This window comes from Pipistrellus kuhlii, unplaced genomic scaffold (genome assembly GCF_014108245.1).
Source record: "Pipistrellus kuhlii isolate mPipKuh1 unplaced genomic scaffold, mPipKuh1.p scaffold_m20_p_14, whole genome shotgun sequence".
In the NCBI taxonomy this organism is placed as follows: domain Eukaryota; kingdom Metazoa; phylum Chordata; class Mammalia; order Chiroptera; family Vespertilionidae; genus Pipistrellus; species Pipistrellus kuhlii.
The window spans coordinates 16,488,450-16,514,263 of NW_023425449.1; the positions used below are offsets into that span (position 1 = coordinate 16,488,450).

General features: G+C 35.3%; 1 protein-coding gene across 1 annotated transcript in view; it reads right to left on the reverse strand.

Moving 5' to 3' along the window:
• Positions 1–524: 524 nt before the first annotated feature.
• CSMD3 (CUB and Sushi multiple domains 3) overlaps positions 525–25,814 on the reverse strand; it is a 779,390-nt gene continuing 754,100 nt past the window's right edge. Inside the window, exons 64-71 of the mRNA XM_036436812.2 lie at positions 21,823–21,934; positions 18,051–18,230; positions 15,416–15,481; positions 14,325–14,483; positions 11,099–11,211; positions 8,400–8,487; positions 6,182–6,317; positions 525–2,458 (exon numbers count right to left, since the gene is read on the reverse strand). Coding sequence (XP_036292705.1) covers positions 2,299–2,458; positions 6,182–6,317; positions 8,400–8,487; positions 11,099–11,211; positions 14,325–14,483; positions 15,416–15,481; positions 18,051–18,230; positions 21,823–21,934 — 1,014 coding nt within the window. The 3' untranslated portion in view covers positions 525–2,298. The remainder of the gene's footprint in view (positions 2,459–6,181; positions 6,318–8,399; positions 8,488–11,098; positions 11,212–14,324; positions 14,484–15,415; positions 15,482–18,050; positions 18,231–21,822; positions 21,935–25,814) is intronic.

Below are 25,814 nucleotides of genomic sequence, written 5' to 3' on the forward strand. Positions count from 1 at the left end.
ATATATTTTGTGAAAAAAGAGTTCGCTAATAAAATTGAACTTAAATAACTTGTGATTTGCACTTTATAGAAATTTGATAAGTTTCTTCAGTATAAAACTTTACATGCTCCATCCTGACAAGATATAATTGTTTTTGAGCATTAGTTTAATGGTTACTGTGTTTGTACTTATGAAGCATACTAAACAGAAGTATCTCTAAGAAAATATACTACAGAAATAGAAATATCAGATATACCTAAATTCAGATAGTATTATTAAAATGTTTACATTCAAGAAAAATTCAAAGATAAGGCCCTTATGATACTATTATTTTAACTGGGAATCCATACTCTTCTAAAAGAGTGTCACAGTTGAGGAATAATAGAATATAAAGAAGAAAAACACCTATATTTCATTGCTAGGTTGCTAAGTATATATAATATGTATTTCTGGAACCTTAAGACATCAAATAAATATGGGCTGTTCATTCCTTGTACTGTCCAGCACACTGTCAGGCAATTTTTTTTTTTTTTAAAGAATACACATTTTACAAAAGCAATTATCCATTTTTATTTTTGTTTACATTGCACTGAAAATTTACATCATACTTTTACAAAGTTTTTTTTTCCCCATAAAAATATACTTCTTTACAAAAGTGTATGCATTAATATAAGAGGAGTAGCCAGTTGCAGAAGAAACATTGTTTAAACAAGATCTTAAATGTATTAACCTTAAACATTAATGAATGAAACATTGTTATTGCAGTCATTTGAATAAACAAGAATAAATAACTGATGGCATTAAAATTTAAAACAGCATCCTGTCAGTAGAGTACAATGTTGAGAAAATTGTACGAATTTCCAAAACAAAGTATCTCAAAGTGGTTGACAAGAAATTCACCGAATGTGGTAGAGATAGATCCAAGCAGCGCTTCCGGGCATGATGGTTTCTCTTAGGCACTCTGTCTCATGGAACAAAGAGTCAAGACTTGTTTACAGAGTTCTCCATACTTGAAAGGGACAACAACAGAGGATTTGCACTGGGTACATAATTTATTCAATGCAGTAACACATGCTATTGAAGGAGGACAATGACCTATTAAACAAAAATGCTGGCATGACTGTGATACAGTTGTAAATGAGACACCAATAACTTGCAAATGCATGACTTAATTTGATGGTGAGAGAAGCCTGTCAAGTCTACAACTTTAGAGGGAAAGAGGATATTGGTGATTTGAAAGAGTAGATTTTTATTTATTTATTTATTTATTTTGGTCATAATGTTTAGGGACTCATCCAAATATATGTCTAACTCATTACATAAAAGTTCAAAAACAATGTTAAATAAATTTGAAGGCTCAACTGGGAGGACAAATATAAATGATATAAACTAATTATAATAGATTCATGTTTTATTTGGTTTTTCAAAAACATTGGAAAGTTTGTTTAAGGATGATAAACTTGGTGTCTCAGTTAACTGCGAAATCATCATTGTTAGAGATAACTTTTGCCAGCTAAAGTAGTTTCTGGGTGACAAAATTGATTGAAACAATGAGTTAAACACTACCCAGATGGCTCACTGAATACTACCGGTCACAACAAAATGAGGGAAATCTGGAGGATAGCACGATGATCTTGCCATTTACAGAAATTATAAAAATAAGAATAACAATAAGATCCTAAAGAAAAAAAACTAGGAAGTGTCAAATCAGAGTGGGCAATCTTATCTCTTCGGTGGCATAAATTAGCTCATAAACAATTCAGGGCTTGATTCAATCTCAAGTATTCATGGAAATAAGGAAAATAATGATTCCATTAACAGGAACACAGAGCTGATGGAGCGGTGTGAGATACAGACCGATGGGTGTGGTGCAGCACAGGATGGTTAAAGAGAAGTCAGTGATCTACCGACTCTGGTAAGTATAGCTCTTATTGTCTACCCTATGTCTTTTTCTTTAAAACCCAGTCCCTCTAATATAGTTTATAAAGCACAGAAATACTGATATGGATGCTCCTCCAATATATGCAAATAAGTTTATGTTTTAGAATAATCTCCTTTTTTAAAAAAGCAAATAAACTGTGAGTAAGCACTCTCAGAGTGCAGCGGATTTCTGTAAAACTCTCCATGGTGAACATGAAGAAGAATTATGGTCCAGTTTATGAAAAAAAAAAAAACAACAACACTCTTCTCTATCGGGAAAAGGTGACCCAGCAAGTCCTGAAAAGTGTGCTTTATTTCTTTTTATTTTACCAGTGGACTAATGTGCACTGTGTTGTGTGTCGACTTCCAAGCTTCTGAAGAAGGCGAAGGGCTGCCACGCTATACCATTGTGCAGACCGTGTTCAAATTGGGATCGAATCGCACAGCCTTCCCTTCCACGGACTTGGCATTGGTGTCGTACATGGGGTTTTCAAAAGCTGCTTGCCCGTTGTTGTTTTCATGAACCGAACATCCAGTGTACTGTGTTTTGGGTGCAGTCCTGTTGATGAGAACATTGGTTAGCTATGTGTCAGCTAGGAATAGCAGCATGGTGCTCAAACATAATATTCTTGAGTTTTCATGGCTAATGGACAATGTCACTTAAAGGTATTTACTGACAAGTCAAAAATCCAATACATCAGATTTGAATAATCTACCTGACACTTTTAAAATCCTGAGTGGCTTTATTTACACACAATACCTATTTATATACAGTACTGAATTGAGCAATACGAGTGTAAATAAATGATATATTATAGCTATCATACATTTTCTTATATTAAATTATAACGTTTATAATTTAATATTTATGAATCAGTATGTATACTATAAATACATTGTGATGATGACAATGAATTTCAATCACATTACCATTCATTCATTCGTGTATCAAATATTTATTGAGCATCTATAATATGCCAGGCATGATCCTAGGCATAATCATTGTTCTCCTGGAGCTCATATTGTAGTGACAGAAAAAAATTAAAACATAAAACAAAAAATAATAGCTAGTCATAATTATTCTGATGAAAAGGAAAAAGGTTACTTGCCCAGGAGGTAAAATTTAATCTGGGACTTGAAGGATCAGAGAAGCTGGTTCTGTACTAAACAGAAGGGGACTGACTCCAGGAGAGCAGACAGCTGATGCTGAGGCCTGACATGAGAAGGTATTTGGAGTGTCTCTAAGACAGAAATATGTGATTTGTTTAAAAATGTTCTATATTAGAGCACGTACCTTCAACATCTTAAAGCAGAAAGGCTAGACTAATACTCAAGTCATGAAAATAGTTTCCAAAGAGTTATTAAGGACTGAAAATTTGTCTTTAGTTAATAAAGCATGTAGAGTCTAGGCTGGCTAGCGTAAGTTGCTGTTTTGCATTCCTGCTTCATTTTTTTTTTTTTTAATAATTTCTCTCACCTTTGACTAATGCTTATTTCTAGTTTCTCTTTCCCACATGCCACTGCATAATTTGCTGACATTTGTAATGGAACAGAAGTAGACTTGCCCCTACTTGTTTCTGAGACCTAATTCCTAAAAAAGATATATATTAACATAAATGTTTCTCAACTCTTTTGTTTATATCAAGCACCACAAATTTAAACTATATTTTATCATAATTCATATTTGACATTACATTGCTTTACTATCCCTAATGCATTTCCTGAACTTTTTTCCTAAATTGAAAATTGTTAGGCAATTTGCAAGACAATATTAACAAACAAAACAAAAACAAACAAAAAACAAACAAACAAACAAATGAAGAGCTATCTTATGTTTCTTTCAGAGGCATCACCAATATAGTTATGTTGCTTACAACTTACTCTTCCCAGGTGCATAGTCAGATTTGTCTCTCTTTTTTCAAACTAGATTCACAATAAAACAAAACAAAACACAAAACACAAAAGCAGCTAAATTTCCTTACAAAAAGGTAAGAATCATAAAGACATAAAGAAATTTCCTTTTGCTATCATTGAGCAACAGCTTAAGAAAATATCATCAAGGTTTATAAAAGAAAAGTTTTTACCACTAACAAAAATTAAGTTGAAATGAATCAAAGTTCTAAATATAAGAGCTAACTCTATAAAACTCTTAGGAGAAAACATACAAATAAATCCTCATGACCCTGAATTTGGCAGTGGTTTCTTAGATATGACACTAAAAAACAAGTCACAACAGAAATAATAGATAAATTGGATTTCATCAAAATGAAAAAACTTTTGTACTGAAAGGACACCATTAAGATTCTCGCCATTGATGTTTCTATCTCTCTCCCTCTCTCTTCTTCTCTGAAATCAATACAAATATATTTTTAAAAATAGAAAGAGAAGGAAGAGACAGAGAGAGAGAGAAACCCAGCTCTTATAGTTCAGTGGTTGTATATCATCCCATGCACCAGGAGATCACCCTTTGATTCCTGGTCAGGGCACCTGCCCGACTTGTGGGCTCAATCCCCAAAAGGGCTGTGCAAGAGGCAGCTGATCTTTATCTCTCATTGATGTTTCTCTATCTCTCTCACCCTCCTCATTTCCTCTCTCTCTAAGAAAACCAATAAAAACATATAACATATATATATATATATATATGTGTGTGTGTGTGTGTGTGTGTGTGTGTGTGTGTGTGTGTGTGTGTATATATATATATATATATATATATATATATATATATATATATGGAGAGAGAGAGAGAGAGAGAGAGAGAGAGAGAGAGAGAGAGAGAGAGAGAGAGAGGAAATAGACCCTGGCCAGTGTGGCTCAGTTGGTTGTGTGTTGTCCTGTGCACCGAAAGGTTCCTGGTTCAATTTGATTCCCAGGCAGGGCACATGCTTGCATTTCATAAGAGCAGAAGGCAACCTACTGATGTTTCACACTTACATACATGTTTCTCTCTCTCCCTCTTCCATTCTCTTTCTCTAAAAATCAATTTTAAAAATTCATTTTTAAGAGGGTAAAATACAATCCACAGAAAGGGAGAAATATTTGCAAACCATATAACTGTTAACAATCTAATAGAATATATAAAGCATTATTACAACTCAACAAGAAGACAAACAATCCAATTACAAAGTGGGCAAAGTACTTGAATATACATTTCTCCAAAAAGATAGTCAAAAGCATCTGAAAAATGCTCAATATGTATTGTGCATGTGTGAGTCAACTTAGCCTTTTATATATATAGAATAAACTTGCTTAATAAGACCTGCTTTCTGATTTACTAAACTTTTTCCGATCAAGTGAAGCATCCCAACTTCTCTTTTAGGTAATTGTTAGCAACACAGCAGTAATTATCAACACAAAGCACATTATTATTGTAGATCATGCAGGGTGAACAAAGGGTAAAATATTTAACTGTAGCAGTGTTTGACTATATTCTGTGCAGTGAGAAAACCTGAAGTCATTTTATTTTTTATTTTTTTAAATAGCTGATTATATACAATTAATACAAATGTATATAATATTAAGTAAGTTATTCTTAGATAAAACAGGCTGATATTTATAACAAAAATATCAGTTTTGGGAAAATGCATTAGGTAATATTTATTTAATTATCTGATTACCTAAAAAAAATTTTTTTTCTTGATAAGTGATGGTTCTAAATAGTGGAGAATTCATAGTAAAGCCTTTCTCACCAGGATATTGTAATGGATATCATCAAGAAGGACCAATAACAATACGTATTATCCTGTACTACATATGTCACAAATATAACATATTTATTGCATAATCTTCTTAAAGCAAAAGCAGGTACTTAAGAAAATTAGAGGATTCTACAAACTGCCTGCCTGGGTGAAACTGGTCAATATTGTCATGTAAACAAAGGGCTTTGATCATACAGTTCTTCTTGGTTCTCTAAATATGTCTGACAATAGATATCACCTCTTTAATTTAAAACTTAACCTAGATTTCATCTCTCTAAAGTCTCATTATGGGTAATTTAAAAATAACTTGGACAACTAGTTATGTACTAGGAGATTGATAGACGGAAGAAGAAAGAGTTAAATTGAATGCGTGTGCAATTTAACAAAGCAATTTTTATTGTGTGTCTATAAGATTGGTGAAGAGGAAGGCAGGAAAAATAAAGGTTTTCAACAACTGTGGCAACATTTAGCACACAAATATTGCAACAACCCAGAAGAAATGGAAATTAAAATTTGATGTAGAGTAGTAAAAAGAACATGAATATAGATTAGGGATATATATTTGTAGTTAAAGTCAACAAACTTACCTTTGTTTATAAAGATAAAATCCAAATCCTGCAAATATAAGTGCAAAAAAAGGCACAAGAATAGCAATGGCCACAGAACTACTATTTGTACCATGAGGTTGATTTGAAGAATTTAAACCCTCTGACATATTCAATCCTATAAAATAAAATAAAATTATAAGTACATAATCAACTCAACTTATCACAATCAATTTTTATTTTCTGAACCAAATAATTTCTCTCTCTCTCTTTTTTTTTTTTTGGAAATGCACATAGTATAAAAAATAATGACACTCCTTCAACTCATTTCCACACAATTTTGCACAATGCCTATTATGCATATACTATTTTCTCAGGAAAGGATACAGCGTCTTTGAACTGAAGAGCTTATATAATTGTGAGAAAACTGAGACATAAGTAAGTGGATGCATCAGGCATGAATTAATGAGCAATGTTCTTTAGGGAGGGAAGGAGAAATTCCATCTGGTGGTATGTAAGAATGTTTCTGGAGGATATACTATATGAGGTTGGCCTTGAAGAATGAGTAGAACAATGAATAGAGGAGGAAGCAGGACCATCAATCACCTAGAAATGGGAAGATCGGTGGCATATTTATGGGATGTGACAAGCATTGGGCATAGATGTGTAGGAATGACTGTGGTAGAAATAGGAGGCTAAAATGGTTAGCTATGATTAAACTGTGAAAAGGCATAAATAGTCCAAAGAGCTCAAAGTTACTGCTCACTAACAGTGAGGAATAACGGAAGGTGTTCAGTAATGAAAGGTCTGGTGGATAAGACATGATTTAGAATAGTGACTGGTGTGGAATAGACTTGAGGAGGTCCAGACCAGAAGCCAGAGTAATTTAAAGGTTGCAGTAGCAACCCAGATAAAACAAAATTAAGATGTGAATTAAAACTCTAGGAAGAGAATAGGTTTAGGGGAACATTTTGGAGTTAAACCCAGCAGAACTTGTTTGTGTGCCACATGAAAGAGGTGAAAGGCATAGAAGTAGAGTGCTTTACTTGGGGCTGAGTAAATGGCAATGACAGTAGCTGTCAGAAAATGAGAAAAGTCAGGCTTGTCATCACATTGGCACATGTATCAAGAGGAACTAATGACAATTATTTTTCAGTTCCTTTTTTTTAGGTTCTGTTTTAGTTATGTAGTGTTTGAGATGCTTTTGGAAATATTACATGATAACATTGTGCATGTAATTACACAACTATTTTACCGTATCATGTTAATGTTTTGTCCTATTTAAAAAAATAACACAATTTTAGGTAAGACATTATCTGAAATTACTTACCATTACTGCTCATTGAGAGAAAGCTAATTTCACTTTTTGATAGTTATATTCAACTATATGATTCCTCAGGCCGGGTTAAAAAAAAAAAAGTTACTACCTTATTTTATACATATTTTTCCAAGGACTCAGAATACTTATGTAAAGGTTGGTAGCAAATTGAATTTCTAAGAAAATGTCAAATAGTAGTTTTTAGAGCCAGAATTTGTTCTTTATGTAGCAACAACACAAGATAATGGCAGACAGTATAACTGAATAAAATTATACACCCCCCCCCCCCCCCCAAAGAAAACTATACCCCCAAACTATGTTATATCCTGGAAAACTTATACATCCAAAGCTATGCTAATAAATACATTTCAGGCAAGGCCATTACATGTTTACACACATTTTAGCAGAATTGGAAATACTGCTAATGACAGAACCCTGTACCTCCCACAGCAAATTTACGTATCTGAAGAGCACAAAGCCCTGATGCTAGGCCCATTTCTCAAAGTTATTTTCCCTTTCCAGACCCTATGAGTTTCTCAAAGTGCCACTACATTCTCAAAGAAGAAAGAAAATTGCAATAATATTCAAACTGAAGAGAAGTATCCCAGTTCTCAAGAGATAAGATAATATAATTTACAGTTTAATATTTTCCTTTATATCTATATCACTTTTTCTCCTTTTTTACTTGCTTAAGGGCAAGATAGTTTGTCATGTTTATTGGAATTATGATGAAAAACCACACTGTACAGAGGTGGTACATAGAGAACCGATATTTTTGAAGAATGAGATTATGTAAAAGGCTATCAAAATGGATCAATGTATAGACCTGACAACGCAAAATTCAAAATGTAGTAAGGGTGCCTAATATACAGAATCTACTTTATTTTCTTACGATGTCTGGAGTATAAGTAAACTACATGGAAATGAAAATGAATACATTACCCAGTCTTTGGAGTCCAAATTGCCCATAATCTTTGCCCTGAATAAATCCTTGAAACACATAAGTAGCTCCATCAGGCTCAGCAGAAACCTAAAATATATTTATAATGTGATTAAATGTGAAGACTGCCAGCAGCTATATTTTCCCAGCTTTAATAAATATTCAATGTTATTCTGAAATGAATATTAGGCAAAGTGCCTTCCTCTAGCTCATTGGACATTGTACAAATTTGCCATCATTAAAAGCAAAATCAAAATTTTATAGGTAAATAATTCTGATATTTAAAAAGGTTGGGCTGATTATTAATATTATGATATAGATTTATAGATTTCTTTTAGGCCAGGAAAACAACTGTCAAAGAAAAGAGCAAGGATATGATGAAAGAGGCAAATGCTCAATTAAAAATTAAAGTATGAAAATACCATGTTTTCAGATTAAATTACTCTTCAGCATATATGCACTTCTCCCCACTCCCATGACCTTCATGGGAAGAGTATAGTTTGCATCTCATTGAGTTGGGTTTGGTTTGGTGACTTCCTTTGGCCAATAGGATGTGGGTGAAATTGACAATGTCAGTTCCTAGCCTAGGTTTAAGAGGCATGTTTCCCATTATAATAAGTAAGTCAGTCACAAAAAGCCACACAGAATATGATTCCATGCATATGAAAGTCCAGAACAGAGAAATCTGTAGAGATAGAAAATAGATGTGTGGCTGCCTAGGGCTGGGATGGTGATAGGGATTGGCTGGGTGAGATGATAGCTAAAGGATATAGAATTTCTTTTTGTGGTGAAAAGTATTCTAAAATCCACTGGGTGATGGTTAAACATTTGCAAATATACTAAAAGTCATGGAAGACAACACTATAAACGTAGGCTGTGAAGTGTAGGCTGTGTGAATTATACTTCAATAGAGCTGTTAAACAAGGAGGTACGTGCTTTCCACATGTGCTTCGGTGCTTCTGAGCTGACAAAAAAGAACACTAGTAAGCTTCAGCGAGCTGCTGCAGAGCCAGCCTGGGCCCCAGAACAGACTCCTGGAGCAGATCTGAACGCTGCCACAGCCTCTAATAGAATGTGGGTGACACTGACAATAGGTCTACCAAAACCAACTTCAGACACATGAGTAAGAACTAAATCCTGGTTCAGTGACTCTGAGATTGTGTGGCTATGTCTAATGCTGTAAATGCTGGCTATTAATGCATTTTTAAAAGACTACACATGGGTAGCATCTTTTGATCTCAGACATAAAATAGGAATTTAAACATTTCAATCTTCCTGCTAAGTAATAATAATGATTAACCCCGATGTTTGTTCTCATTAGCTGCAAGTGGCCACCTAAGTCATGTATATTATTATAAAAGTTGTAAAACAAAACACCAACCAAAATCTTGACTGTCTCTCTTTAAAGCAAAATATCACATCGAACCATCCACACAAGTCTGATATAGCACAAGTGGTTAAATTTTTTTTTTAATTATTATTATTATCAGGCATCATACTTTGGGCATGGTGGTTTTTATTTTATTTTATTTATTTATTTAAAATATTTTTATTGATTTCAGAGAGGAATGGAGAGGGAGAGAGACATAGAAACATCTATGATGAGAGAGAATCACTAATTGGCTGCCTCCTGCACACCCGCGACTGAGGATTGAGGCTGCAACTCGGGCATGTTCCCTGGACAGGAATTAAATCAGGGACCTTGCAGTCCATAGTCTGATGCTCTATCCACTGAACCAAACCGGCTGGGGCTGGGCATGGCAGTTTTTAGAAATGAAGTACTTCTTAAAGTAATAGCTCAAACTCGAATATTAAAATGTATTAATTTTGTTTCCTAGATGAAATAAAACAGTTAGTCTACATGCTGTGAAGACAAGATTTAATCTCCAACTCCGTGAATAGCAGCACAGATAGAAAAACAGAATGAACATTTTTTTTTCCCTCAGGAACCAAACTTACTGAAGCCTAGGACTTGCTATATATCTTCTTTCCTGTTAGGTCTTTCTTGTAAAAGAAGGCTTGTTACTTGAGAGAGTATGAGCTTTCTCTCGTGCTCATTTTTCAACAAAAGCTCCCGGGCAGGATGAGGACTAAGACGTGTTCCCAACGCCCAATTTAGAAACTCCATTCACATACGTGACTGAATAGGACAGGGTGACTCCGCGGTGAAACTATGGCAACTATCTCCCTACACAAAGCGATTTACATAACTTCCTGTTCATAGACAACTTTAGAAAATATTCTAAATCTGTACTTACATTGAACGGGAATACTTAATTTTCTGAAGTCTTTTATTAATATGTTGCATATGCTTTAAATAGTGGTTCCAGACAAAGACTGAATTCTATTTTATTCAGGTTTATTTATCATAGTACTGACTGTAGACAAAATACATTTAATGACAACAATAAAAAAAAAAACCTATATGCTCCTGTACACATACATATTACAAAAGTTAAGCAAAGCTCATCAGAATCCAAAAATCCTAGGCTCAAACTCTAGGTTACTAAATACACTCAGTCATTTATTTAAAAAATACTCATAATAGTAATTTTGCCATTTTTTTTTATTTATGTGTGTGTGTGTGTTCATAGTCAGCAAAATGTAGAATATTACTTTTTCCCCCTGGAATTTTAATGATGGATATAAGCACAAATTTGTTTTTAAAATCAGCAGCAGACTTTTAAAGAACTATACTTACAAAGCCATCCATAGCCCAATTTTCCTCCTTCATTTTCTTCACAGAAGCATGAGCTGGTACTTTAATAAGATAGATGTGTAACATTAGGCGAGCCTCCTGGCTTTTATATACACCTGTAAAAACAGTTATGCTTCATTTTATTATCGATAACTCCTTACATATATCATTAGGTTAGACAGGAAAAAAATAAAACAAGGCCAAGTCAAGGCCAGTTTTATCTGTGATGCTATTCACAAATCCTACAATGTCCATGTGATTTCTCTTTCAGCTAAAATTCTCAACTGACTAGTAAGTCTTCATTGTGGGTTTAAATGACCTATGCTATTAAAATTAAGCATTGCTGTCCTTAATAACATCATTCTATTATATTACAAACAAAAGTGTTTCTTCCTCTAAAGACATTTAAAATATTTTTAAAAAATGAATCAACTTTTAAAATTGTTTCTATTTTTTCTTAAAATCAATTGGGTGCCAACCATGTGATAGACATTATTCTAGATGCAACTGGATGAATATGAGTTGTTTCTATAAATAAAGATACAATGCTTAAAAACATTTCCCATTAAGTAGGAGATATAAGTCAATGTATACAGTTAACTAAAATATATGACAGAATATGATAAATAACAACCCAGAAAGGAGAGGGATTATTTTGCACTGGAGTCATCAGGAAATTCTTATTTTTAAAAAGCATTAGAGCTGGATCCAGAGAAATCAAGTAATATTTTTAGTTCAAGAAGGTCAATGAAAGCAATGGCATAAAAGAGAGAAGCCAAAATATAAACTATGTTTTGTTTTGTTGTTTATTTTAAATGGTAAATATTTTAATAGTAGAAATAAGCTGGAATATAAATGTGTCCAGTGGAATAATCCTATATAATAAAAGGCTAATACGCAAATCGACCAAAGGGCAGAATGACCAGTCACTATGACACTCACTGACCACCTGACCACCAGGGGGCAGATGATCAATGCAGGAGCTGCCCCAGGTGGTCAGTGTGTCCAACAGAGGGAGTACCACTGAACCAGAAGCCAGGCTCACGGCTGGGGTGGGAGCCTCTCTGGACCACGAGAGGGCACAGGCTAGGCTGAGGAACAAATATTGGACACCAGGCCTCTAGGTTTAAGTTAAAATTTTGTGATTAACTGATGGTTGAAAATTGAGCCAATCACTCATTCACTTAATATTATGCCTACGTATCATAAGACTATGCTGTGAATACAAAGATAATGATAAGTAGAACTTGACATAATGTAAATTATAATTAATAGGAAAAAGACATAAGAGTGATAAAAATAATATTGCTTGTAAATGTTATAAGTTATATATACAGAGACAATGACAGCAAGCTAATCTAATTGTTCATGTTTTATTTATTTTTTTTATTTGTAAAAATTTGTTTAGAAAAATTCTAGATTAGAACAAGTACAGTCGACCCCAGACCAACACGGGAGTTAGAAGCACTGACTGCCCTGGTGCAACTGAAAGTCTGTGTATAACTGAAGCCTGCCCTCTACCCTGGCATACTTAAACTGTGAGTTGGCCTTTGATTCAAAGTTGCATAAATCAGTAGTCACAATTTAAAGGCATTTCTCTTGAGTATATCATGCAAATATCAATAATATCTTTAAAGCCTCACTCAGGACATGTGAAGAAAGAAAAAGGGAGAGAGAGAAGTATTGATGGAGAAACATTGATTGGTTGTCTTCCATACATGCCTGCAACCAGGCACCAAACCCATCACTCAGATATGTGCCCTGACTGGGATTTGAACTCACAACCTTTCAGTTCACAGGACGATGCATAAGTAACTGAGTCACTCTGGCCAGGCCCAACTATCTATAATTTTTAAAATATAATACATGTATATTTACTCCTAATACTTTTACTCTAGGTTTACGGGATCATTCGATTCTTTTAAATGATGCTTGATAGTTCTTCTAACCATGGAGTATACTTCCAAGATCCCCGTGGATGTATAAAATTATATATAAAGAACTAGGTAGTCATGATGCCAGATAGCTCTTTATATATATTAGGATTCTCTAATAAATGTTGAGTGCATGCCTCCTTCTCAAACTATCTTATTGCACTGTAGTCACCTCTTTTTTTAATATATAATGTGAGATGACAGGATGCCTATGTGATGAGATGAAGTGAGAAAGATACAGGCATTGTGACTTAGCATGAGGTTGCTGTTGACAGTTCTGTTGATATACTAAGTGACTAAGGTTAAGTAGCATAAGGTTGAATACTCTAAACAACGGGATGAATCACTTCCTGGCTGAGAGGAATAGAGCAAGGTAGATATTTCATTATGGTATACAGATGGTTTGCAATTGAAAACTATTAAGTGTTCATTTCTGGAATTTCCCATATAATATTTTTGGACCATAATTGACCTTGGGTAACTGAAACCAAAGGAGAACTACTCTATTTAGAATATGTATACTGTCACGGTGTTTCAAACAATATATATTTCATATTTGCAATATTAATATTTTTAAAAAATATTTTTATTGAGAGCAATAATTCAAATTCATTACTTTGACAATAGTTTGGGCCTATTGTGTTTCAGATGCTGTTCTAACCTCTGCGATAGGGTCTGGCTGTGTTTGTGGTGTGAAAGCTACTTGAGAAGGCTCATCAGGTATGCTGTTGACAAGAAGACATCTGAGAAAATATCTGAATGTCTGAGAAAACAGTAATCAAGGATAATGAGAGAAGCGTGCACTACATAGAGAAAATAGAAAACTGACAAGGCCAAGCAGATGGACAGTGGTGTGGGTCCCTGCTGCCTGTTTATAGTAATGTGGCTCTACCTCTTCTGTCTTAACTTATGATGTCTTAAACATTTTCATTTGAATACATGATTCTATGACCATAAAACAGATGGCAAATCACAAACCCAGTCTTTTTGGTGTCACAAGAACAGAGGAAGGTTTAGTTACATTCAAACTAAAGTTCTGTTCTATTTCGTGATGCCTCATTCTAGTTACAGTCCATAATAATAATCCCAAAGGAGCTTTATTTGGTACCACGGAGTTTTATATGTGTGTAGAAATATTTGTGCATTAATACAATAACAACAAAAATACCAAACAAAGAAAGCCTTGTTTCTGATTGAATTATGTCATAAAAAAGTAATAAATATTTCACAGCATAAAAATCACTAATAAACAGGATGGAAATGAAGGCATTATTTGTTGTTCTTTAAGGTAATACCTGAAAGGAGCAGTTCCATGTTGCTGTTGCTGAGTGTGGCATTGACTCTCCCAGTGGAAGCATTGAAACTAGTCACTGTCAAGGTCATGGGTTGTTTCCTTCCTTTGAAATTGTAAGAACCTTTCCATATGTAATTTTGGGCAAACACGTCATCAGGAACTGTGAATGGATTGAACAAACACACATTAATCTTATGATGTCCTATAAATATAAGACAAACAGTAGGTTAATGAAGAGTAGTTTATTGGATAGTGATATTTGGTAAATACACAATAATGTGGAATGCGTATTATAAAATAAATGTTTCCATTATTTTAGAAGAAACCAAAATTGTAATACCATAGATTTGTACATGAGTCATCAATAAAAAATAAACACCAACAATAAAAGACATGAGATTTATACTTACAGTCCAGGGAAGTATCAAGTTTACTTATATTTAATCTCCTATAATAATATATTCATTATATTTTTATTGATGACTCATGTATATACCAGTCCCTAGAGACCTGCTCTTGTCCTAACAGTGGGGATAGGTTCATTGGAGGAAGGGCATAGAGATTATACCCTCCTTACAAAATCGCCCTGGAAGACTGTCAGGAGGGACACACCTTTGTCCCCCAAACAGAATGCTAGCTCAGTTATCCCAATAATTGAAGCTCCTGAGAAAGTGCTGGGCTCCACCATATTCATAGCTCTGAGGACAGAGAACTGTCACTAGAATTGTCTTTCTTTGGGGGAGACAAATGGTAGCAGAACCAAAGAACATTCTCAATGTCACAAAACTTTCACTGCAGAAAAAACACTCTTTGTGTAAGCAAAGTTTCCATTAATCCTATATATCATAATAAAGACCCTTCCTGCCCCAGCTGGCCCCCCGAAATCAGCTATTCATTCCATTTATTAAACATTTTAAATAAAATAATTGCTATTATTGTAACATGTCATACTATTATACTGCTGGAAATTCAATATCTCATAACACAAACTATCAAGTTCCAAATTGTGAAATATATACTGAAATGTATTCTTAAAAATGCATAGTCATTTTAGGTATCATGGCTTTTAGAAAAACAACTGAAGTTACAAACCACTTAGCTTCGGGCTGGGTGTTCCGAGTGCAGGTCTAGGGTCTTTCACCAATATTTTGGAACCAGCTATGAAAAGAAATAAAAAAAAGTTTATAAAAGTTAATATAATTAATAACATTTACATACACCCCTCAAAACATGATCCCTGTCAAATTTATTCTCTGACATATTATATTATATACTTTTCTCCAATATGTCCTGTTCATCATAGTATGTCTGTCCCCACTCAACACTCCTGTTTCACAGCTAACAGTTTCAGTAATTATCATTCTTATGGTCCAGAGAAATAAGGGTGAACATTAGTGCTGCCACATGATGGGATACTATTTGTTATTTTAGAGGCATATCTATCATGGAAGCAGTTGATTCCAACTTAAAAGCTGAGACCTGTTGCAAAAAGGCTGAAATCATTTGTTTAAAAACAAAGTTGAGATAGCACATAGAGTCATAAGAAATTGGGTAGGCTCAATGGAGAAAACATAAAACAAAAGCTTTAAGTTATACCACAGGTAGCCCCCAAACCAAACAAATCCAGTGCGGAGTTAGATGTGCCTGGAAAGCTATAAGAATGATGAAAGGCAGTGCTTGCAGGCCGTAAAGACTTAAGAGTTTTATCCTAAGGGCAGTGCAATATCTTTAAAAGATTTGAGTGGGAGGTTATGTGGTTGAACATCACTCTGGCTGAAAGATGGAGAGCAATTTGGAAAGAAGTGGATATAGACATGGGCTATTTAGAAGGCTGCAGCAATGGTCCCAGTAAAGATGATCTTCAGTGAGACTACAGTAGTAGTGAAGATAAAACAGGAAAGCAGATAAAATTAAAAACTGTTGAAATACTGGTGAATTTAAAGGTTTAAGAAAGTGTCAAAGCAGACTACTAGATGTCTATGTATTATATGACAATGGCACCACTAAGATAGAGAATATCAAATGAAGACTTTGGTGAAAAAAATTTATGGGTTTAGATTTGCATTTATTGAGTATTGAAATGTCTCTGCGGAATTCAAGAAGAAACATCAAGTAAGCAAGTGAGTATAAATTCTAGAGCAAAGAGAAGAAAGATAAACTATAAATATTAATCTGCAAATATCTCCATAAAAGAGATTGTTGAAGCCATTGACTTAAATGACCTTATCTAGGGAGAGAATATAGAGTAAAACAAGGAGATGGCTAAGAACCAAGCCTTTAGAAAATCATGGAAACAAAATAATAAAAGAAATGGAGACTGGATAGCCATAATTATGAGAGAATAACATATTTATTTACTCAAATTATTCCTTAACACTTTCACATGCAAGGAACTGATCTAGATGTTAAAATCACAGTTGTAAAAAGTAAAGTTTTCGTTGATATTATATTCTAATTGGGGAGGAGCAGATGAAAAGGGCAGAGAGCGAAGAAACACAATGACAAGTAAACAAATAAAATAATATGATCTCACACTGTAGAGATTTCTACCATAAAAAATGAAAAACAACAATGTTCTAGCTAAAAGAAGAGAATAAAAACATTTCAAGAAGGATAAAGCCATTAACATTTGTGACTGCTGCAAGAGATCAAGATTTAGAAGGTCTGAAAAAATGAAAAATAAAAGAAAAGGAAAAGATAGTTTCTTGATAACTTTATCAAAAATTCTGAAAATAATTTCCTTTGCTCCTTCCTTTGGAAACATAACCCTATTCCCTCCCACAAATTCCTTAGATCTTGTCTAGATAGGGACTGTCCTGTTGAAGCAGCAAGAGCAGTTGACACTAGACCTAGAAAAGGTCAATGTACCATATCACTCAGGCTGAGTAATAGACTTGGAAATGGACTCTGTTCAAAACGGTGACAGTGGAACTCCTTCATAGTGCTTTCATGACCAAGCTTTGGGAAATATTTTTTTACCAGGGTGTGAGCCAGAAGTGTATGGGGCCGGAAATGCTAGAAGCATTTTTTTTTCTTCTCACTGTGGTGGGGTGAAGCATGTATCCCCCCAATTGTATGTTCACCAGGAACCTCAAAATATGACCTTATTTGGAAATCAGACCTTTGCTTATGTAATTATTTGGGGCTCTTAATGTGAAATAATCCCTAAATCAAATGACTGATGTCTTTATAGGAAGAAGGGAGGACATACAGGGATACATAGAACAGGCCATTCTATGAAAGCAGACATTGAGATGAGGCAGGTCTGAGCCAAGGAATGCCAAGAATAGCCAGAAGCCATCAGAAGGTTAGAAGAGTTAAGGAATGCTTGTCCCTAGAACCTGCAGAGGGCAGTTAGGCCTGCAGATTTTGGACTTCTACCTCCAGAAGTGTGAGAGAATAAATTTGTGGTCTTTCAAGCCACCCAGCTTGTGGTATTTTGTTACGGTTAGCCCTATAAAATAGTACATCTACCATGAACAGAAAACTAGAAGAAGTAATAGGGGCAAGAACACCAGAACATGGAAAAGAAGCTCTAAAGATCTGAATAATATTTCTGTGCCTGTGGGTTCAGAAGTATCTAGATCCCTCCTTTCCTTAGAGTTGGCCAACGCATTTCCCTTGCTCCTAAGCCAATTTAATTTATTTGCTTTTTGTCTCTTTTATCTGAGGGCCATCAAAATAATACATTATCTTCTGTGAAAGGTTTTATAGGAAAAATACTTACCTTCACAAACAGGAACTTTTCCAGTCCAGGTGTTATCAGATCTACACACCCTATGTTCTGTGCCACCTGCTAAGAAGAAGCCAGGCTGACAGGTATAAACTAGTGTGTACCCATGGGAGGGAAGGTCCATTCCCACTACATTTGCATGAGCAGGAGTTTCTGGCTGCTTGCAGCTGTGGGCTAAAAAAAGAGAGAAATGTTCATTTTTATATTGGGTCTAGTAATAATTAATGTCGTTTTTAAACATTCATTTAAAATCTTGCTTGGCGTTGACTTGTATTGAAATAACCTTCAAACACGTGGTATCTACAGAACGTGTGAAGTACAATTAACAAGTTTTGCTTGAAAAAGTTTGTGTTTGGTTTGGTTTTTGTTGCAAAACTAGGGCTAAGAAGATGGCGGATGAAGAGCATATTCGGCACTGCATGCTTTACGAGTTCCAATTAGGAAGAAAAGCAAGTGAGGCTGCAAAAAACATCTGTAGTGCTCTTGGTCAAGATGCAGTTAGCGCCAGAAAATGCCAGCGTTGGTTTGAGAAATTTCGCGAGGGAAATTTTTCGTTACATGACAAGAGTGGTCGAGGCCGTGTGTCCAATTTTGATCAAGAAGCTCTTCAAGCTCTTTTGGTACAAAATCCTCAAATTACCCAACAAGAGCTTGCGACAACTTTACATTGTTCACAAAAAACAATTTCCAATCAATTGCGTGCACTTGGCAAAGTCCAAAAGTTTGGAAAATGGGTTCCTCATGAGTTGACCGACAACAACCGTAATCAAAGAGTCACAATTTGCAGTTCGCTCCTCTCTCGTCAAAACCGTTTTCCGTTTTTAGAGCAAATTGTTACCGGAGATGAAGAATGGGTGCTGTATGTTAATTTGAAAAGGCGGCCTCAATGGTTGGACAAAAATGAGGCTCCGCAGCCCACGCCAAAACCTGACTTGCATGCGAAAAAAGTGATGTTGTGTGTTTGGTGGAATTTTAAAGGAATTCTTCATTATGAACTTTTACCATCTAACCAAACCATTACAAGTGCAGTGTATAATGCCCAATTGGAAAGGTTAGCCCAAGCTTTAAGAGAAAAAGAACCTGCGCTGATTAATCGGAAGGGCATAATTCTTCACCACGATAACGCACGACTGCATACTGCAAGAATCACTGCTGAAAAACTGCGCCAGTTGGAATGGGAAGTTCTCCCTCAACCTGCATATTCTCCTGATATTGCCCCTTCCGATTACCATTTGTTTTGTTCTTTGCAAAACTTTCTTCTTGGAAAAAAATTTAATAATGAAGAATGCCTCAAAAATGCATTGACCGAATTTTTTGCATCAAAATCACAAGAATTTTACAACAGAAGGATTAAAATGCTTCCTGAGCGTTGGGCACAAGTAGTAGAAAACAACGGCAACTATATTGTTGATTAAATTTTGTTGTATTGTTTAAATAAATTCGATTTAAAAAAGTATTAGAAAACGACATTAAATATTACTAGACCTAATAGACATGTTAAGAAAACTTTGAGACTGGAGTCATGATATATTTTTAAAGGCATATCAATGCCTTTATACAAATATAGTTTAAATAATTAATGAATCGAAGTAATACATGAATGTAAATATACATCCTGATTTCATAAACTAGCATTTTCTAAACAATCTTCTGTTGAACATTATGTTACTAGGTAAACTGAGGGGGGAAAAGACTGGATAATTAAGCTCAAAATGTAGACTACATCTTCATTCTAGAGAGTCACAATACATATGAACATTTTAAAGGTCTCATGCTAAAATGCTTCTTAAAGTTTCTCAAACTCACATTTTCTATGCCAGTTTAGAAAATATTATTCTATTATTTTTAAAATGTATTACATTTACTTTAAATTGTAAAACAGTTTTTCCTAAAGTTAAGCCTAAACACAGCTTATTATGTCATTCTGATATTACTAATTCCTAATATAGAAAATATAAACATGTTTTCTATTAATACATATAACTTTTCTGTTTATATTTTTTATTTATATGCTAACAGTATTTTTTTAATTATTTAATTTTTTGTCTCCTTTTATCATTTCCTCTCACTCCTATTCTCTACCTTGATTCCACTCTACATATACTTATGGCATTTCTTGGCCCTGACCCCCAGTTCACCTGTTTTGTGTATTTTAAAGACCATGCCTTTCTCAATCAGAAATAGATGCTGCAATAATTTTCTTCCCTATATAAGACAATTCTAGTCACTTGTTCATGGATAAAAATTCTTAAATGTGGTCTCTGAGAAAAGTAGTATTCTGCAGACAAAATTGTTTGGAAAATAAATTTCCCAATGGAGATTTACAAAGCTATAAATAACATTTTTTTAACACTGTGATAAACATTGTATTACATGGTTTATATTTAATTAAATTCAGTTAATGAAATTTAATCCTCAAGGGAGATAACTAAGGATAAACACAAAGTCTGTCTCTGCTACATTCTTAACCCCGACATTAAGCACATATTAAAATTCTGAGATGCTATGTAGTAACCAAAGCTGTTTATCTTCATTTAAATCATCATGTTCTAAATGTAGGTCATCAGAGAATCTTGATTTGCTATGGAATACCTAGCCACGTTCCGCACAGCTGTTCTAAAGTACACACTGAGGAATTCTCCTTTAAGAGATTTCCCCCCATATTTAAATATAAACCAAGCAGGCTTATGATATGACTCAGCGGGGCATTTGGGTGCTTTTCAGCAAGCTTTCGGTCCACAGGGGCTCCCGTGATCATTTGAGTGGCTAAGAACAGGGCTAGAGTACATTTGTAGGTCTTTATTTAACTTCAGCAAGTCCTAAAAGTTATCTACCATTCTCCTCCCTCTTACTCTTTTTTCTTTCCCCAAGAGGATTAGAATGTATAAAGATTGAGGAGGAGATAAAAAAAAAAAAAAAAGAGGAGATGCAAGGGAAAGAAAAGACAAATAACTCATCAGCTAAAATTTGTTATTAACTGTTAGAAAAGATTGTTCAGAGGCTTTGAATTTCATTCTAATTTAATTTCTACAGCAACTGTTCTCAATTTAGAGTCAGAGCACATTTACCAGCTCCAGGAAATCCTGAAATAATATTAACATTTTTGGTCAAGGTGTACATTTGCTTGTGGGTTTTTCTTAGCATTCCTTGAATGCTCATAGAGTTTCACAAGTGATAAGATTCTGAGTCACTATGTTGGAGCCTCCCGTTACCTGAGTGTTTCAGATTCATAGTATTGATCTCTAAATCTAAAAAAAAATAATCATTTAAAATTACCTGGTGACTAAACTGAACACAATTACAGGAGCTTTTAGGGAAGAATAAAATTATACCTCATGCTTTCTGCTTTCTTTAGAAAGAATGCTTCCTGATGGACATAGGATTAGAATATAGTAATAAACATATATAGATGAATTATGTTTTATAGTAGTCTAAGGCAGTGGTCGGCAAACTGCGGCTCTTTGGACACCTGAGTATGGCTCTTCCACAAAATACCACGTGCAGGCACACATGTACAGTGCGATTGAAACTTCGTGGCCCATGTGCAGAAGTAGGTTTTCGGCCTGGGTGAGTCTATTTTGAAGAAGTGGCACTAGAACACTCAAGGGGCCAAAGAGCCACATGTGGCACTCGAGCTGCAGTTTGCCAACCACTGGTCTAAGGTATCAACATGTATGGTATGTAAATACATTTATTTTCACAATTAGAAGGAAAATGCATATAAATTCTTCTGTGATAAGTATAATTTCTTAGCCACAATACTTACGTATGCACTCGGGCTGAACTCCACTCCACGTGAGGTCTGGCAGGCAGGTTCGTGTTGTAGACCCCTGGAGAAGGTGTCCTTTTTTGCAATGAAACTGTACAACACTCCCTATCTGCAGAAAATTACAGAAGAGAAAAGAAACAACAACAAATGTTCCAATGCAACTTCAAATTTGGTTAAAAAAAAAAGAAGTTTAAATGAAAAAATGTTTTCAGAAGAAATTAAGCACCATAGAAGTTGGAGGAAAAGAAATTGAAATCTGATTTAAAATAAAATTGGGGGGGGGGGTGGGAATCAAGGCTAAAGAAAAAAGCATAGATCTCTTTGTATATATAACATCTCCAAATATTTGAGTACCCAAAGTATATACAGATACCAAACTTTTTGCCAAAATATGAATAAGATATATAGGTAGGTACCAAAAAGTCAATCCTATCTAATAAAATGGTAATATGTAAATTGACCCTCACTCTGTCACAAGATGGCCACCCCCATGTGGTCAAAGATGGCTGGCAGGGGAGAGTAGTTGTAGGTATTTAGGCCAGCAGGGGAGGGCAGTTAGGGGTGACCAGGCTATCAGGGGAGGGAAGTTAGGGGCAACTGGACTGGCAGGGGAGGGAAGTTAGGGGAGACGACGCTGGCAAGGGAGGTCAGTTAGGGGCAACCAGGCCTGCAGGACAGGATAGTTGGGGGATAGCAGGCAGCAGGGAAGGGCAGTTGGAGGTGACCAGGCCTGCAGGGGAGGGCAGTTGGAGGCTACTGGGCCAGCAAGGGAGCATTTAGGTGTCGATCAGGCTGGCAGTGGAGTGGTTAGGGAGTGATCAGGCTGGCAGGCAGGTGAGCAGTTGGGAGCCAGCAGTATCCAGTGTGAGAGGGATGTCTGACTGCCGATGTAGGCCCGATCCCACAGGGGGTCTCAGATTGGAGAGGATTGAGGATGGGCTGAGGGACACCCCACTTAGTGCATGAATTTTGTGCACTGGGCCTCTAATAAGTTACATATGAATACAGGATAACAGACAGACATATGGTAAGAAAGATAAAAATTAAGGTGGATAAAAATAGATATAGAAATAAAGATTCCTAACAACATGAGGGGCAAATGAATATGGGGACAGTAAATGCAATATGATATTAGACATAAAAGTGTTTACTGAACATTGTAAAGGCGACAGAAATATGCAATGGAAGACATGCAGCTTGCACTGAGTTTTCAAGGATGTGGACTAGAGATAAATAGATATAACAATGGTTTTCAAAAGTGTGGTCCCCAGACCAGTAATCTAACCATCACATGGGAACTTGTTAGAAATGAAAATTCTGGGACCTTACCCTAGACCCACTGCATCAGAAACTCTTAAAGTAGAGATTATCAATCTGTATTTTGATAAACCTTCTAAGTAATTTTTTTTTAAAAAAATCCTCACTTGAGAACATGTTTTTATTGATTTTAGAGCGAGAGAGAATAGGAGAGAGGAAAAGAGAAAGAAAGAGGAACATTGATGTGAGAGTGAAACATCAACTGGTTGCCTCCCACACACTCCCCAATAAGGGATCGAACCTGCAACCTAGGCATGTGCCCTGATGGGGAATCAAACCCAGGACCACTTGATGGTGTAAGGGACAATGACTGTGTGACTGAGCCACACTGGCCAGGGCTCTACTAGGTGATTTTAACAAATATTAAAGTTTGAGAACAACTGATATAAATTAAACAATGTAAGAAAATGATGAGAAAAATGTATGGAAAGTAAAATATACATCATGTAGTTTATAAAAATGAGAGTACATTTCATTGGTTGACATGGATAGTTCACACAGCTGGGCTAAAATGGTATGCAATGATAGTTAAAAAGAAAACATAATCTGGCCAGTGTGACTCAGTGGTTGAGCATCAATCTATAGACCAGGAAGTCAGGGTTCGATTCCCAGTCAGGATATGTGCCCCAGTTGCAGACTTGATCCCCGGTAGAGGGCATGCAAGAGGCAACCAATCAAATGATTCTCTCTCATCATTGATCTCTCTCTCTCTCTCTCTCTCTCTCTCTCTCTCTCTCTCTCTGAAATATTAAATAAAAAATGTTAAAAGTAAGAAAGAAAAAGAAAGACCCAGCCTAATCCATGCTTGGCTTTACTTTGGATTTGATCTTAAGTAAGAAATATCTCATCTTTGAGATTTAACCTCCCATCTAAAAATAAAGACAATAATATTTGTCTTGAGATTTGTTTTAAGGGTTAAATAAAATAGGACACATAATCTACTCCACACAGGGATGGCACATATATTTTAAATAAATTCTAGCTATAAGGACTAAGTCAGAGACATAAGTAAGAAGCAAGGCAAGCCATGACATTTAAAACCCTTTTTAAATAGAAGCAAATTTGCTAAAGCTTTAAGAGCAAGTGAAAAATTGTGTAGAAAAAACTATCTTTGGGAAATTAACTGGACATTGTATAAAGAAACTATTAAACAAAATGATTGATGAATGGCAGTTCTGATGGCAAGGCTGGCACTGACATTTTAGAAATGAGTGGATAAAAGCTGGACTAACGTGTGGAAGATCAAGGGAGAAGAAAGTTGTTTACCCAAAATAAATTATAAGAAAAAACCACCATGATTTATTAAATGATTAGAGATGGAGGAATAGTTAAGGTCTGCCACTTTATCCTTCCCCAACAACCGGAAGCTCAGAATGCTCAATCGCTGCCTCAGTACTTAACACAGCTATCTGCTTTCTGCTTTCCCCTTAATTCCTACTCCCACCTGCTAAAGCAACATGAGGCTAAGCCTAATGTGACATGATTTAATACAAGATTCTATTTGGACATTGAGACTAGCTAAATTCACTATTTCTCACACTCTCATTATCTGCCAGAACCATGTTACACCAGAAACATTTGATTCCAATAGTCATTCTCTTATAACAACCCTTATCTTTCTGGATTCCTAGTATTGTGTCTCTCATAACACATTCACTTTAGCCTTTAGGAGATCTCTTTTCCCACAAATGCCCCATTTTGTCCAAGGCTGCTATATTGCCAGAATGCTGTATTCCATATAAACAGCAGCCTTCATTCATGTTCCAGAGCATGCCATTTACATACTCCCAGAGGTTGTACAATATGGTGCTACAGATTTTTAGTTTCTCCTATGGCCTGGATTCTGGATTCATTGATTGTAGATTTTGCAATTCTGTTCTTCAAACCTCTATCAATCCTACAATCATACTTGAGGCTAGATCTCAGGTAATGGTGCCACCTATCACCCATAAACCTTCCCTCATTTCATCTATCACCAAATTTGGACAATTTTACCTCCTAAATTTTTCTCAAAGTGTCCCCTTTTCCTTTCTCCCAGTTATATCACCTGTTTTAGTCCTCAACAACTTGTCTACAAACTTTGGATTTCAAACTGTAGCAGATGTCATAATAACCAGGAGGGCTTACAAAAACACAGGTAGCTGACCACCCCTCTAAATTTTCTGACTGGGTATTATCTGCATTTCCAACCAGTTCGCAGGAAACACTGCTGCTCCTCGGTCATGAACCACACGTGGAAAAAGACTGGCATAGACAATTATCATAATCATCTAACGTGTATCTATTTCTCCACTCTTGACCCCATTAAATGTATTTTCCACACTCAAATCCATGATTGATTTAACATAAAAGTTTGACCTTATCATTATCCTTAAAATCTTCATTGACTTATCACCCAGAGGAAACAGTTACTTTGTGTTACTTTAACAGATAAAAGGCTCCATAATCTGACCACTGGCCATATCCCTAGCATCATCATTAGCCACTTATTGTACTTTTAGTCAAATAGTTAAAGAAATATGTATTTGACATTTATCCCATAATTAATCTAGGTGTTGTATCAATCATTTTGACAGCTGCTCCCTTCACTAGCAATCTATTTCCAGAAAAAATATTGTTCCAATTTTCAATGTTTTAGAAAAAGATAAATTATATTCAGTATTATTTTTCAA